This window comes from Fukomys damarensis, unplaced genomic scaffold (assembly GCF_012274545.1).
Source record: "Fukomys damarensis isolate Sample0158 unplaced genomic scaffold, DMR_v1.0_HiC HiC_scaffold_18, whole genome shotgun sequence".
Taxonomy (NCBI): Eukaryota; Metazoa; Chordata; class Mammalia; order Rodentia; family Bathyergidae; genus Fukomys; species Fukomys damarensis.
In genome coordinates, this window is record NW_022900930.1 from 50,675,446 (window position 1) to 50,691,519 (window position 16,074).

General features: G+C 57.2%; 1 protein-coding gene across 1 annotated transcript in view; it reads left to right on the top strand.

The window, feature by feature from the left end:
- Positions 1–705: 705 nt before the first annotated feature.
- Positions 706–16,074, top strand: part of Xkr5 (XK related 5) — a 15,986-nt gene continuing 617 nt past the window's right edge. The window contains exons 1-7 of the mRNA XM_033765565.1: positions 706–870; positions 3,663–3,846; positions 9,006–9,187; positions 9,511–9,720; positions 11,013–11,182; positions 12,765–12,876; positions 15,572–16,068. Of these exons, the coding sequence (XP_033621456.1) occupies positions 828–870; positions 3,663–3,846; positions 9,006–9,187; positions 9,511–9,720; positions 11,013–11,182; positions 12,765–12,876; positions 15,572–16,068 (1,398 nt within the window). The 5' untranslated portion in view covers positions 706–827. The remainder of the gene's footprint in view (positions 871–3,662; positions 3,847–9,005; positions 9,188–9,510; positions 9,721–11,012; positions 11,183–12,764; positions 12,877–15,571; positions 16,069–16,074) is intronic.

Genomic DNA, 16,074 nt, shown 5'->3' on the forward strand with positions numbered 1-16,074 from the left:
CTGCGGGGCTCGGCCCGCCAAGCACTGCGTGCGACGCACGCTGGGCGACTCCTCCCGCCCGCCAGCCCTGGCAGAGGCACGACCCGTGCGGACGTCTGCAGGACTCCCTGCTCCTTCCCTCCCTGCGCTCCATCCAGGGCCTGCATGAGTCCCCAGGGATGGGGGTCCCTCTCCGCGCATGAGTCCCCGGGGAAACGGGGCCCCTCTCCCCGTGCATGAGCCCCCTGGGTGTGGGGCCCCTCTCCCCGTGCATGAGCCCCCTGGGGATGGGGCCCCTCTCCCCGTGCAAGATTCCCCGCGGATGCAGGGTTCCCACCCCGTGCCCCCGGGCAACGGAGGACGCCGCATGCAGCTCTCTGTGGCTTTCGCCGGCCAGGAGAAGACGGGTTCGGGAGAACAGGGGCTCCCTTTGGGGTCTAGGCCGAGCCCGAGTGCAGGCTGGCAACATGGCACCTTTTCGCGCCTTTCCCGTTTGAATCGGAGCCCGTCCCGCGCGGGACGAGCGCCTCCGCCCACTTCCGCCTCGCTGCAGGCTGGAGGCTCCGGGGCTGGAGGGAGACTGCGCCCGGCGCCGGGGACCTGCGGGCCCCGGCGGGAACCTGACCTGCTCTGGGAACCTGACCGGCTCTGGGCCAGCCTTTGCGCCTTTGTTTTCCTCCAATTAAATGTATAATTACACTCCAGTGCGTTTCGATGTGACGTTTCCACGCACGGTCTCCCCTCCCACCTCTCATCCAGCCTGTCCCCTCCGGCCACTAGTGCCTCTGCTGCTCAGTCATCTTTTCTTTAGCTGCCGCGGGTGGCAGTTGTCTGTCTGGCTTCCCGTGATGTCCTCCGGATCGTTCTCCTGCGAAGCCCAGGATTCCATTTGTGAGAAGCCTCCCCACCTCCCCATGAGGCCGTCCTGACCCATGCCCACCTGCACCTCTGGGCCAGCATGTTACTTTTTGTTCCTAAGAGCTATTCTGAACAGGTCTAGGTGGTCTCTCGCTGTGGATTTGATTTGCGTCTCCCTGTTGCCCAAATACTTTTTCATAGATTTGTTCTTCTTTTGAGAAGTGCCTGTTCAGATCATTTGCCCGCTTTTTATGGAATAGCTGGGGTCTTTTGTTAAGTTTTGGGGGTTCTTTGTGTATTCTGGATATTGATCCTCTTTGAATAGCAGCTGGGGAAGATTCTCTCCCGTTCTGTACGTTGTCCCTGCTCTGCTGATAGTTTCCTCTGCTGTGCAGATTTTTAATTTTTCAGCTCTTGCTTCTTATCTCCTGAGTTGCTGGAGTTCTTTCTGGAAAGTCACTGCCTGTGTGGAATCTTGTTTTCCTTCTGCTTTCCTCTAATAGTTTCAGGGTTTCAGCTATTAGGTTAAGGTCTCCAATCTATTCTGAGTTGATTTTTGCACGGGGTAAGAAATAGGGGTCCAGTTTTAATCTTCTGCATTTGAATATCCGGTTTTCCCAACACCATTTTCCCCAGCACCATTGTCCTTTCTCCAATGTTCTGCTTTGGGCACCTGTGTCAGGAGTCAGAGGGCCAGAGATGCATGGATTTATTTACTTTCTCTTGTGTTTCCTCAGGGTGTATCTATTTATTTGGTCTCTTGACTTCTTTCTTTTTTATTTCTTTCTTTCTCTTTCTTTTCACCAGCATCTCGCTGTCTTTGTTACCATGGTGCTGTCGTAGATTTTTGAAATCAGGCATTGTGTCTCTCACAATGATCTTTTCACTCAGGACTGCTGAGGGTATTGAGCGTCTTTGTGCTTCCATATGAGTTTTATGTTTTGCTAGCTCTGTGAAGAATGTTGTTGATATTTTGGTGAAAATTCCACTGGCTGCAGATCACTTCTCTCTAACACCCCGCCACCATGCTAGGGATTGGACCTAGGGCCAGGTGCTCGCTAGGCAAGCGCTGTCTGCCACTGACCTACATCCCCAACCTTTTTTTTGTTGTTAATTTCATTTAGAGAAAAAAATTCATTTCAACTTCCTGAGTTCCCCAAGTTAGCTTCAAACTTGGCAATACCTCCTGCGTCAGCTTCCCGAGTAGCTGGCATTGCTGACATGTGCCACCGCGCCAGCTTGTTAACAGTTCTAATTGTCCCGACACAGGAACGTGGGAGGTCTTCCTACCTCTGGTGTCTTCTTCCATGTCTTTAGCGCTCTATAATTTTCTTTGTAGAGGTTTTTCAGGTTGTTAGCTAGGCTTATTCCTAGATGTGGGGGGGGGATAACTATCCTGATTTTTTTCTCAGCGAGTTCGTTGGTGTTATATAAAAAAGCTACTGCTGGGTGTGGTGGTGCACACCTGTAATCCCAGCATTTGGGAGGCTGAGGCAGGAGGATCTCTGTGAGTTCGAGACCAGCCTGGGCTACATAGTTCCAGGTCAGTCTCAAATACACAGTGAGACCCTGTCTTTAAAAAAAAAAAAAAAAAAAGGAAAAGAAAAAAGAAATCTACTGATTTTTTTGTATTGATTTTGTATCTCAGCTCCGACAGTCTTTTAGTGGAGTATTTAGGATTTTCTAGGTACAGAATCACATCATTGGCAAACGAGGCCGGTTGGACTTTCTCCTTTCCTATCTGTATTGCTTGCTTTCTTTCTGTTGCCGAGATGCTCTGGCTGGCATTGTGCAGCATGAGTGGTGAGAGTGTACACCCTTGTCTCGTTCTCAATCTTGGGGGAACACTGACCTTAGCCAGTAGCTCCTTTCAGGAGTGCCCAGCACTTCCCTGTTACCCCCTTGCAAGCAGGCCCTTGGCTCCCTGGCTGGGTCCCCCACAGTCTTCCTGCTGGTTCAGGACACTGTGTTGCTGATCAGGTTGTTTTGTTTCTGGTTTTAATGAGATGATCCATCAGGCTGGGTGACACAGGGACCCAGAAGAAGCTCGGGAAAGCAAGATTCACATGGTCACAGGTGGCGGCAGAGTCAAGAGGCCTGGCAGGCCTGCAGGGCCACATGGATGGTGCTAGGCCATCAGGAGGCAAAGTCTGGAGCCAGGGGACAGGGAGTCCAGCCTGTAACAGTGGGGAGGGCAGGCGTTTAGCACAGGATGGAGAGCAGTTTCCCACGTGGGCCCCTGCTGTGGCAAAGCATTGTCATCTGAGAGCCCGCTCATAGAACAAGCTTCGGGAGCTCGGACTGGGAGGGTAAGGCGCTAAATCACCAGGCAGACTCCAGGGAGGTTTCTGGATCGCTTCCGCTTTATTCAGGAAATGCACAGGCTCATATAGGGACAACCACGGGGAGGAGCATGGGAGAGCATTTAACATTTGGCGATATCTTATTGGACACACAGTAGAGTGACTTTTCTTGGACGAAGCAAAGGAGTCATGGACTAGGGGCGGAGGTGTAGCCTGTTAGACCCAGCGTCTACACACTTAGGTGCGTTAGCTCAGCCTTAGCAAGGTCTCCGAGTTAGCTCAGGAGACAGGAGTGTGGTGCACCTGGCCCAGCCAGGCTTGAACTTCTCCCATAGTGAAGGAGAGGAGAGTGGGCTCCCACGTGAGATCAGGGACAGCAGGTGGCTGGGAGGCTTAGCTTGCACGTCTGGGCCTGCGGTGCTGTGGAAAGGGCTCTCTTCCAGCCAGAAAGAAGCCAGAGCCCCTAAAGCACAGCCTGCTTAACCATTCACCAGCGCAGTGACCCCTGTCTCCTCTCCCCAGGCCTCGGCTCTGTGGCTTACTTCTTAGCCACAGGACAGCGCCTCTGGGCATGGCTGGCCCTCTGCACCCTGCTGCCTGGCCTCTTGGTCCAGGGCCTGAGCTACCTGTGGTTCCCGGCAGACAGGCATCAGAGCCGCCACTGGCTGCTGGGGCTGCACCTGCTGCAGCTCGGCATCTGGAAGCGGTAAGCACAGCAGCCCCTTGGGTGCTGGGGGGGGCGTCCCTTGTGCTTGGGCTCCTGGTCCCCAGGCAGGAAGTGGCGGCTTCAGTGCTGCTCACCTCTCCGCCCTGCCCACTACTTTGAACATCTGGGACATCCGGGATCCTCCGGATGCACTGAGACCTTTCAAAAGCTTTCTGTGGTCTTCAGCTAATTCTGGTTTGCTGTTCTTTCCATCCATTCTCCGACTTTGGAGCCGCGTAAAGGAACTCGCTTAGGGTAGCGCTGTTTGCACACCAGTCACCAGGCTGGAGAAGGTGGCGCTGACAAGACAGATGGCCAGAGTCTGCCACAACCTTTGTCTCAGAAAGAAGTCCCCTGAGGTCTGAGCCGGGTCTTCCCCCAGAGGCCGAGCCAGGGTGGGCCCAAGGCCCGTGGCTTACCTGCGGTCCGGTGACCTTTCCACCCGGGGCTCCTGGACACTGGGTGTTGTCAGAAGAAAGGTGGCACTGAGTTCACACAACGGGCACGTGCTGGTCCACAGCCACCTGTCACCTCATGGGGCTGAAGGGAAGAATCCGAGGTTTCAGCCAAGGAAGCCTGCAGCCCGGTTTTATTGGATCGCAGATAAGATTCCAGGGTGCCTCCCGGGAGCTCAGCAAGGGCTGCTGTCTGCCCCGAGCCTGTGCCCTTGCTGCCCCCAATTTCCTCTGGAGGGTCCCAGAGGCCGAGACCGGAGTGAGGTGCCCACCCGAGGGCACTGCCAGGGCCGGTGGAAGGTGCTCCTGAGAAAGAAACCAAGTGATCACCCCAGTTTCCTGCCCTCCCTGGGGTGTCCCCACCATGCATGCAGCACCAAGAGCACATCCGGGCTCCCCCGTTTCCCTGCCCTGGGCCCTGTCGCTCCAGCCCTCGGCAGCCCCTTCCTGTAATAAAACCGGAAGGGCTGCGCCTCTTCACTGTGCCTGGGCCGTGTGGTCACCAAGGACAGGACCGCGCCATGGACAGGAAGCCCGTGCAAGGGGAGCTGCAGCAGCGCTGCGAGCAAGCGTGGGGCGGAGCAGAACGAGGCTCTCACGGGAACAGTGCCGGTGACTCTGCCTTCCAAGGCCCTGAATCCAGCGCTTTTCTGGCATCTACTTAAAAATCAGTATGGATGAGTGAAGAGAGAATTGAAAACTAGAAATCAAGAGAAAAAAAGTCATATAGATTTATTTTTTTAAAAGTCAGGGTGAACAAAAAAAATCATACACAATTCAAAAGGACAAAAAAATTAAAATCAAAAAGAATGAAGAAGTGAGAAGAAACAGGGAAAAGGGCAAAATTTTGGAGCACAAGATAAAGTTAAAATGTGAAGTTTTACAAGTGAGCCACAAATTTAGCTCCCGGCTTCAGGACAGCCAGCACAATTCAAGAAGCTGTACAGCTTGCGGTGTCGCTTACCTCACGGATAAGCGAACGCGCAGAACTCGACTTCCACAGTGACGAGCTCTGCGCGTGAAGGCAGAAAGCGGGGACTTTCCTCCTTCTGGAGCTGGCACAGTGGGATCCCAGAGAAAACACAGGCCAATTGTTCTAGAGCAAATCCAGCTTTTCAGGGTGCAGTTTGCCCGAAGCGCCTGCAGGGGGAGCCAAAACAACCGTGGATCCCGAGTTGCCCAGGAGAATGGATCGCTCAGAAGAGTCCGCCAAAACCAGAACAGTCAGCAACGCGCGAGCCTCGATCTAAAGCTGTTTCTCAAAATGTAAGGCTTTAAATCGTTCTTTGTTTAATCCCAAGTGATACTGTATTCGTCCTAAGGCAGACTTTTCAGGAGAAACTGGTAGCGACAACTTAGGTTCTTTCTCTACTGGAGTTTTGTTTCTACCCTCTCACTGATGCTGCCAACAGCCTTTTACTCTTTTGGAAGCCTGTAAATCGCTTGGGAACTCAGCACAAGCTGACAGAAGAACACCTAAGTACTACCTGCTGGCATCCTGGCTTAGAGATCTTTCTTTAGTGGACGCTGGAAGGTGTGTGTGTGTGTGTGTGTGTGTGTGTGTGTGTGTGTGTGTTACTGGACCCAGAGCCTTCATACTCAGCCACACCCCAGCTCTCTTTTATTTTTGATACAGGTTCTCTCTAAGTTGCTAAATTTGCTAAGCTCAAATTTGAGATCCTCCTGCATCAGCCTCCCAGCGTACTGAGAGTTTTTTCTCGAAGGAAAGTCAATCAAACTACGGGCACAGAGCACAAGCCCAGCACAGATAGGTGGAGACTGGCTATTTAACAGCACGTGGAACACTACACAGCCATCGCCGGAACCCTGCATTGTTGGCTACCTTGGTGCCAGCACCATCCAATGTTAGAGGAAGACCAGAGTCTGATTCTCCTAGCGATGGGTGGTGCCTAAGCAAGGGTTTGCTCCAGCCGCTGGTGAGGGAAGACTGCCGCTTACTGATAAAGTTGACCCCAAGGACCTCAGCTGGGTTAATGGACAGCCTGTGTGGTGCTTACTGCAGCCAGGATCCTGGGCTCTCTGCCACCTTCATGACTCATGGTGCCCTGAGGGTTGGAGAGGAAGGTGGCATTGAGCTCAGTCTCTGAAGGCAGCCGAGCCGCACGGAGGGGTGGAGGAGGTGGGTGGGGCCCGGGCTTTGCCCTGTGGATGCATCCCACAGCCAAAGGAATTCTCCAGCCTGTCCAGATCAGCAGAGTTCTTGTCGTTCTCCAAGCACAGCCCGGCGCAGAGCTGCCCAGGGTCCCTGAGGGCACCGGTGGGGAGGGCACAGCCCGCGGAGGTCAGTGTGGGCAGGAAGTGCTTCTCGTGCTGCTGCCCCACTGTGATGCCGCTGGAAATGAGAAGACCCTCGTGGGTCCCCAGGCTGGGACAGAAACCCAGGCAGAAGCAAGCGTGGGAGAGCAGGGGCCAGGACGGACGGAGGTCAGGGCGACCACACAGGCCCAGGCTGAGCCCCACGCCTCCCTCATCGCCCTGCTGTCCACGGGTTCTGCCTCCCTGCACTGACCAGGGTTCTGGGTCCGAGCTGTGCCTCTGCCCCGGCTTGCAGAGGCCCCGGGTCCACCCAGACCTTCCCCATTCCCAGAAGTGGGCCCCACCCCAGTGCCTCGTCCTGCCGACCCCACCTCCCACTGTCCAGCGTTGCCCTCCCCAGCAGGCCCACCCTGCGCCCTGAAGCTCCATCTGTCCCCACCCAGGCTGCCCGTTGTCCAGTTTCTCTTCCTGTGTAGGCCTTTCGTGTACACATGCTTCCCTCCCTTGGGCTTCTAGGAAACACCTTCGCCTCTTACTCCTGCAGTCAACACCGGTAAAATGCATATGGAAGCCAGGTGTGGTGACGCACAGCTGCCATCCCTGAGCTGTGGGAGGCTGAAGCAGGCGGGTCACAAATCCAAGCCCCAGTCTGAGTGACCTGAGGAGACCATCTCAACTCTGAAAATGGGGGAAGCTGAGGTGTAGCTCAGAGAAGGCCCTACGTTTAACCCCAGCGCCTAATGAGAAGCATCTCGAAGCAAAGATGCCTTCTGGAGGATGGAAGGGGAAACTGCCAAGGGGAGCAGGGCACGGCGGCCCTTTGGATTCTGTGCTTTTTTTCTCCACATTGAGTTCGTGTCAGGAATCTTGGCTTCAAAGACTCAGTAAGAATTCAGTTCACCAGGCTTACAAATCATGAAAAAGGAAAATGTTTTTCCTACACATCCTTCCCGGGCCTTCCTCCTGGACGCAGCAGTGCTGGCCAAGGATCAGCCCCCGCAGGGCCACAGGGGCTCCTGGTGGGGTTCCCGAGGTGACCCGAAGGCCGTGCCGCTCTGGCTCAGGAGAGGGGACTGGGGTCCCCGATGGGGCTGTGGGCACTGCGCCGTGCAGCAGGCCGGAGGGGTCACCCAAGGTCCCCACGCAGCCTCCAAGCCCACAGTGCCCTGGACAACCCCTCCTCTTCCCACAGCGCCCACCAGGTGAGAGCATCAGAGGGTTTCCGGTGGGTTTACAGAAGCAGAAGGAGGTGGGCGTTGTCTGTTCTCCTTTTCCACACCGAAGGGCGGGGCCCTGGGTGCACCAAACACGGAGGGGTCTGCTCTCCCGCCTCTGGGCGTGCCAGCCTCTGACCACCCTCTGAACACGTGGTCTCTGCCTCACTCCTGCCCTTCATACTGCGGACACCAAATTCTTCCAGACTTGCTGTCCCTGAGGCCTGGCTCTCCACCACCACCCACTTTCCAGTAGCTCCGCCTTCTGGCCCTGGTCCTTCTGTGTACGCAGCACCAAGGCCCTGTCCTTGGGCCTCTGCTACCCACGGTGACCTCCTCAGGCCACTTCTAGTCCCTCAGCCACAGCTGTCGTCTCCGTCCTGACCCTCAGTCACCCTCGGGGACCCAGCCTCTCCACTCGGGAGAGCAGCCCGCTCTGATGAGCTCCCAGTGGCCTGCACCCTCAGGGCTTCTTCCTGGGGGTGGCAGCTCCAGGTCCAAGCCCCAGAGCCCCCTACACCCTCACCTCCTCCCGCGCAGGCGGGTCCTGGTCCCCATCCCGCAGTGTCCCCTGCAGCAGCTCCCTCCTTCCCATTCGGACTATTGGCTTTTCACCGGCCTGTGCAGGAATTACTGCTGAAAGCATTGTTTTAACCTTCGTCCTGCTGTCCCTCTCCTGTGTACACTCAGGTACACATGTGCACACTCACACACATCTTGTATACACACGCATGCACACACATGTATATTCATGTGTTTATCCCAAACCCCAAACAATATTCATCTTTCCAGGGAAAAATCCAAGTCCCACAACCTGAAATTCAGAGCCGACTTACGTCAGGGGACCCACACATCACTGCTCCGCTCCAGCCCCGTGGGCCTCTTGCGGGCCCCAGGGAAGCCCAGCCCTGTCCCTCCCCACTGCTCTCCGTGGGCCCCAGCTCCAGGGCACAGAGTTCTGCAGCCTGGGAGGACCGGCTGAAGTCTTTACCTCTGTGCACGGAGGGAGTTCATTCTGTCCCACATGGGGCCTGGCTCCGGGCCTGCTGAGCTGCCCAGTTCAGGGCCGTCCCTGAACTGACACCCTCAGCTTGCTGTCTGTGACCCCTGACATCAGCTATGCACTGGCTGACCCTCACCGCCCCTCACTGCTGCAGATAAAGGGCAATCCCGGGGGGCCCTGTCCCGGTGTCACCAGCTGTTCTCTTCTCAGGCACTGGGATGCCTGGGCCGCACTTCGGAGGGGCAGGCAAGAACCCGGCCTGGGCCAGCTGCAGCTGCAGGCGGCCGATCTGGCAGGGCTCCGGCTCCTGGAAGGCCTGCTGCAGAGCGCCCCCCACCTGCTGCTGCTGACCTACGTCACTCTGGCCTCAGGCTTCACGGACGCTGTGCCAGGTGGGTGAGCAACTTCCGAGGGGAGAGAAGGCACACCTGGTTGGCAAAGCCCTGCTCAGGGGAATCAGGCAGCCCCGCTAGCTTGCCCTAGCTATTGCTTCCTGCATGTAGATGTGTGTGTGTGTGTGTGTGTGTGTGTGTGTGTGTGTGTGTGTGTGTGTGTGCGCGCGCGCGCACAGCTGTCGTTAGCCCCACCGAAGAGTCTGACCAGCGATGCACTTCTGCTGGCTGGGCTTTCCAAGAGGTCTAAAGCCCACAGAGAATCCTTGGGAATGGCTCTCCACTGCCTGCAGGAACACCGCAACTGTCTGATTCCTTTCCAGGGGTCAGTGCCCTGCTGTCCTGGTCCTCGCTGTCCTGGGCCCTCGTGTCTTACACCTGTGTCCTCGATGTCATGAGGCCGAGTCACCGAGCCGTGCCATGGGCTGCCCTCCTCTGCCAGCAGCTGTGGCGCATGGGCATGCTGGGGGCCCGCGTCCTGAGCCTGGCTCTGTTCTGCAGAGCCTATCACATTTGGGTTCTGGTGGTCGGAGGTAAGAGGGCCTCATGGACCAGTCCTCTACTGCTGTGTAACAGGCTGCCCGGGGCTGAACTCATCACAAACAACCTTGCATGGTCCTCACACAGGGCTGGGCTGGCCCAGCAGGGATACAGGTGCCCTGGCCACAGGGGCCTGAGTGGAAGATGCACCACGCTCATACCACACCCGTGCAAAGCACCGGGCTGCCCTGGGCACAGGAAACCCGAGGCCACTGAAGGGCAGGCCTAGACCTGGCTCAGGGCAGCTTCTGCAAAGCAGGCACAGTCAGCCCAGGCGCACGGGCTCAGGTGGACTCTAGCCACGAACAGGGAGCGTCCAGGGTGGGGGGCCGTGCGTGCTGGGCACTTGGCATGCGCGGCCACAGCCCAAGAACCCGGCCGCAGAAGTCCCCAGAGAGGAACGGGGACTTAGCTTAGGGGCGCCACCACCTGCCTCGCAAGCTCAAGGACCCAAGTTTGATCTGTAGCAAAAAAGAAGTTCTGGCAAGGAGCTGAGTGCACAGGGTACAGCGTAGTGCGTCTCCCCGGAAGGCTGAATCTGGGGCGCTGCCTCCCTTTCCCATGGGACAGCTCTGCGGAACCCTGGCCCCTGCGCAGCATAGATAGGAATGGCGCTGACAGGAAGCCTCCTGGCCCCGAGGACTCCTGAATGGGGCCTGTGTGTCCCTGCCAAGGACAGCAGGCCTTGCTGGCCATCGGTGAATGCCCCCGGCGGGAAGGAACAGTGTACTCTTGTTTTAGGAGAACTGGAGACATTGCGAAATATTTTGGCCCTTGGGCCCCAGGCAAACATTTAATAGTTACTGGCAGAAAAGACCATTTTTTAAAAGCAACTGTGCTCCTAAAAAGAGGTTAGTTGTGTTGTATTCCTCCATTTTAACGTTCAGCTTGAGCTCTGGAAGGTATCTTTCATCTTAAAGTGTGGGAGTAAGAGCTATAGAGGGAACGCATGGAGTTCTGCCCTTGGGTGTGGAGGGCCTGGCTCCTGTACTAACAATTCGACAACAGTGCACTAGAAGTCAGTTTTGTGATCTCCTCAGATGCTTTTTTTGCATGAAAGAGGCATCAGCGCCTGACATCCAGTCCTGGTAGTGGAGGGAGGCTAGTTTGCCACTCCAAACTAGGTCAGCGGCCTTAGGAGACGCAAGTGTGCAGAGCATGTGTGTGCAAAGGCAGATTGTGCCCCACGAACCTCCTCGGGGTTTTGACGTCTTCCAGTCCAGCTGTGTCCCGGCCAGCCCCCCGCCTCCGTGGGCCCTGACTGCCGCCCGCTCTGTCTCTCCAGGCACCCACTGGCTGGGGATGACATTCTGGCTCGTGGCCCAGCAGAGTGACATCGTGTACAGCACCTGCCACTGGCGGCTCTTCACCCTGCTGGTGGGCGCCGTGTACATCCTCTGCTACCTGAACTTCTGGGACAGCCCTTCCAGAGACAGGATGGCCTGCTTCTACCTGGCAAGTGGCAAGGGCAGCTTTCTTTAACCCCGACTCGCACAGTAGACGTAGCATGTGGTAGGGTATGTACTCTTCCTATCAAAGAAGGAATATCTTCACTTCAGCAAAAATCCTAAAAGCAATTGTAGTTGGTGTCGTCTCCCAAGGCCCCTCATGTGTTGTTAATCACCCAGTTCCACTCAGAGGTTGCCTGATGCCTGTCTTCCAGCTTTTAGTCCAGCAGAGGGGGTTGCTACTTTAAAAAAATAATACCTCCTAACTATTGGAACCTGAATGACCAAAAACTAAAGCAGAATATGGGTGGGTAGATGTCAGGAAAGAAAAAAGATGGGGAACGTGCCAGAATCGCTTCCAGTTGGAGACGCCTGTAGCGAGGGTCGGTCTCTGTCCCTTGTGGGGCGTGTATTCCCTTCTGCCACACACAGCCCTCCCCGTGCTGGGGAGGGGACGAGGCCTCAGGGTGTGAGCTGCCCGCCTGCGAGACACAAGTGCAGGGCAAGAGGATGCAGCCCGTGTGATCAGGGAAGTGAGGTCGCCATGGTCCTGCAGCGAGGGCAGCCTGGCGGCCACAGAGGCTCTTGGGTGGCACTGCTCTGAGCTTCCTCAGGAGCCGCTCTGAGGAAGACGGGCATGGTCCCCGGGGAGTCGGAGGCGGTTAGAAAGTGTGCCCGGGCTGCCCGGGCCTCTCAGGGTGGAAGGCACACAGAACCACCTGCCGCTGTCCCGCCACAAGCAGCCCAGGTCGACCTTGCTCAAGGTGAGACTCAGCGGAGATCACAGGGGCCGGAATGCTGGGAAGTGACCCTAACAGGAAGTCGGGCGTCATGGTAAACAGCACCACCTACGCCATGGGGGGTCGGCCTCGAAGCTGAGGGGCTCGGTCACAACAGCACCAGCTACTGCAGACCAAGGATGCAGAAGGAAGAAGCAGACCGGAAGTGACAGGGCCAGAACCAGAAAGCGGCAGGAAAGGCAGGAAACAAGTGGTGAATCTGAGAGAAAGCTCAGAATTTGGACGGAGGGGACCCAGCTGCTGGTGGGCATGAGGACAGAAGGGCTCCTGGCTGTCTATGCTTCTGCCTAGTGCCTGATGCTGCCTGGGGGCCCTGGCTGGGGTCCGCAGGGCGGGTCTGTTCTTAGGGTCACTAAGCAGCCCTGGTAAGCTTTCTAATTCTTCCTTATTTGAGCTTTCTAGACCCAGATGCCGCTAATGAATTGGCATGGCAAATCTGTGGAAGACTTTAGCATGTCAGGATTATAATTTAAGTCTTTTTTCTCCTACACAATACTCAAATTATGAATTTCAGCTTCATGAGGGTACAAACGTGCACATGAACCACCACTCTGTCTTTCACTTTCGATACTGTATTCGGTAAGTTACACAGGTTTTTCAGCGCTTTCTTACAAATGAGCTGCCGATTGTGATTCCACTTATGGGCTGCACCGGGGAAAGGCTCCGGGCAGAGGCCTTAGGCCCGCAGCAGACCTGCACCTGGGAAGCCACGCTCGGCCGGGAGGACAGAGGAAACCTCGGGCCGGGGCAGGAATCTCTGACAGGTCGCATCTCTCCCCGGCCCCGCAGGTCATGCTGCTGGAAAACACCCTCCTGCTGCTGCTGGCCACAGACTTCACCCAGGGGGCATCGTGGGCCGGACTGTGCACCGTGGCCGGGGTGCTGGCTGGATTTCTGACTGGTAAGACCCCTCATGCCTTCCTCTCCGAGCCTCTCCTTCCATGTCCTTCGCTCATGGTGGATTTAAAGGGTGGGAAACCGAGCTCGGGCACTGGCTGGAGGCACAGCAGAGCCCAGTGTACACTGGGGTGGGGGGCGTCCTCCGGGCCAGGAGGAGCGGAGCACAGCCGCGCGGCAGCTGGACTAAGGTACCCCAGACAGGCTGAGCCAGCCGCTCTGCCCAAGGCTGGGTGCTCACTCAGCTCAGCCGCGGGTATGAGCCCCGCTCGGGTCCGTGGACCGTGCTTTCCCAGTGCTGAGCCTCCTCTCTTGCCCTAGTCCAGCAGCTCCCACCCCACCCACAGACTCACTTTTCCTGCCTTGGGCCTGCAGTGCAGCTGGCCTGGGGCCACCAGCTCGCCCCACGCAGGCCCAGCGCGGAGAAGCGCAGGTGTTTGCAGCCACGCTTAGCCCCAAGCTCTCACCCCACCTGCACCCTACCCTAGCCACCTACCCTGAGCCTCACCCAGAGGCTCGAGATCTGGACCCTGAGGGACAGGAGCAGCCTGGGCTCCATGCTGTAGAGATGCAGCCACTTGCAGCAGGAGGAGACTCACAAACTGTGGCCTGTGACAGACTCAGGAGAGCCCAGCAAACCGGGCTTTCCGCTGCTCCCCTCTTCCGTAGCCAACTAAAGCCACAGCTTGGTAGAGCGGGCGGCCCAGCCAAACCCTTCCTTCTCAACTTGACTTTTTCTTTTGAGATCGCTGCAGTTTCAGGAAATAACAGAGATCTCTGTAGCCTTTACTCAGTTTCCCCAATGGTGACACCTCCCAAGGCTGTAGAACAACAGCAGGACAGGAAATGGATCCATTCAGCCAGATGGAGCAGGCCCCACTCCAGCGGACCGCTTCCACCTGCCCCACCGGCCCCGGCTCTGCTTTCGTGGAGAACGCTGGGCTCACATGGTGGGTCCTCCGCAACTCAGCTTCATCCCTCGGTGTAAGCTGCGTAGGCTATGGGCACCGTCGGCGCCTGCCTTCTCTTGGCAGAGCCTGTTTCCCAGAGTGGGGGCCACAGCGCCCTTCATAAAGCACCATCTCAGGAGGACAGTGGGCTCGGAGCCGCTGTGCACCCACCAGTGACAATGGCATGATGCCCGGCACAGCCAGCCCTGCACTCACTGGTGCCCTGGCCCATGCCAGGCCACGTCCAGGTAGAGGAGTCGGAACGGAATGGAGGCCCTCGCCAGCTGTGCTCACGTGGACCTTCTGGCTGGGCTGGGGCAGCCTGACCAGGAGCATCGTGGTGGCTCAGGGACCCCAGGACATCCACCTGCCTGCTGTTCTTACACCCACCTGCAGGGGGAGCTGCTGCCCAAACTCCAGAGGGGATCCTTGGCCATAGACATTCGAAGTAAAGGAAAAAGAAATCTGGGACCCAGGCATTACTGAAGATTGAGTTACATAGGGATGTGTTCACAATCAAGCACATCCCAAGAAGTCAGTGCTTTTTGAAAAGGCAGTTGTGGCTCACACCCAGGGTGCCCCTCTTTCTTCCTCTCCCTCAGCCAACTTGCATTGTGCACTGACTGAGTGCCAGCAGCCAGGGCTGCACCAGAGCCCAGGGAGCAGCCTGGCCTTGAGGAGCGCTGTCCCTGATGGTGCACCGTGCCCAGGCTCGCTGCGAGGTGATGCCACGCCCTGTCCAGGGGCTGTCACAATGCAGCAGCGTGAGAGGCACGTGGCGGCGGTGCCTGCTGCAGGCGGCCCTGAGAGCCGGACTGTGTCACCCGTCCCGGCTCCTGCCCTGGGTTCGTCCTCTCCATGCCCAGGACAGGTCCTGGGCCTCTGGGCTCCTCTGCCTGCCACGCTGCAGCCCCCAGCACCGCAGGTTTCCCCCGGCAGCGTTTTCAGGCCTCGCGGTGATTTCCAGCACCCTGAACCCGACACTTCGGGGCGGCAGGAAGCTGGAAACAGCGGGGGCGGCTGACTGGAACCTGCTAAAGAGATTACTGCACCGGCAACACTTCTGATCAACACCGACAGCTGACAACAATGAGATTAAGATGTTTGTGCACAGAGGAAGTTGCTGTTGCTGCCCGTGGAAACTGCTTGACGTGGACTCTCACCCTGTGCTTTGCTGCCCTTGTTTGTGAGGCTTTCTCACCCCTGCCCTGCCCGCTCTGAGATCTGTGGGCACAGAGCCGATGGCCCTTGAAGTGGAGACAGTGTAAAGAAGTTCCTGTGGATGACACATGCACACACGCACAGGCACACGCACCGAGCTTCGGTGGGAGACACCTTCCAGGGAGAAGGCACAGAACCAACAGGACTTAACTTTGTTTTTCAATTCTACGTTTAGACACTTTTGCTGCTTATAGAAGCTGGGGTCTGCTTAGATTCCTCTCCAAATATCCTGCTCTAACATCCCAGAAAGGATCTTTTTGTTTTTTGAAACAGAGTCTCACTATGTAGTTCAGGCTGATCTGAAACTCACTGCATAGCCCAGGCTGGCCTCAAACTCCCAGCGATCCTCCTGCCTCCGCTTCCCGAGTGCTGGGATCACAGGTGTGCACCATCGCTTGGGCCCAGCTAAAACTAGAGTATTAATTGGGGGGCCAAATTATATATTGTTTCCAAAACGGCTACACCTGCAGACCATCCAGAGCATGCCGGCTTCCAAGAATGTAACCACGTGCCCTCTTTCTTTCCCAGGCAGTGTCTCACTGGTGATTTATTATAGCCTGCTGCACCCGGAGTCCGCAAACATCCGGCAGGGCTTAGCGGCCAAGTGCTGTGGACAGGCAGAGGGAGATGCTCCAGCCTGGAAGAGGCCTGAGAGCCCAGGCTCGTGCCCTTCGGAGAGCTTAGAGCTGCCGAGTCTTGAGAAGGCCCCGAGCCTGGAGCAAGGCGCCGCAGGGGCACGGCCCGGGGGCCAGAGCCCAAGGGGTCTCTCTTTCCTCAGCCAGCACCACTGGCTGCTGTTAAAGCTGGCCCTGAAAACGGGAAACCTGTCTAAGATCCACGCCGCCTTTGGGAACGATGGTCCTTGCTGCTCTTGTCCCCCTGCGCCGGGCTCAGGCCACCTCTGGCCCCCGCTGCCCCCTCAAGCCCCGGCAGCCTTGGGGAAGGGCCCCGAGCCGGGGGCAGAGGTGGACTCGCGGGAGACCTCGAGCTACGTCTCTGCTAGCGAAGGCCAGGACGGGGCGCCTGTGCAG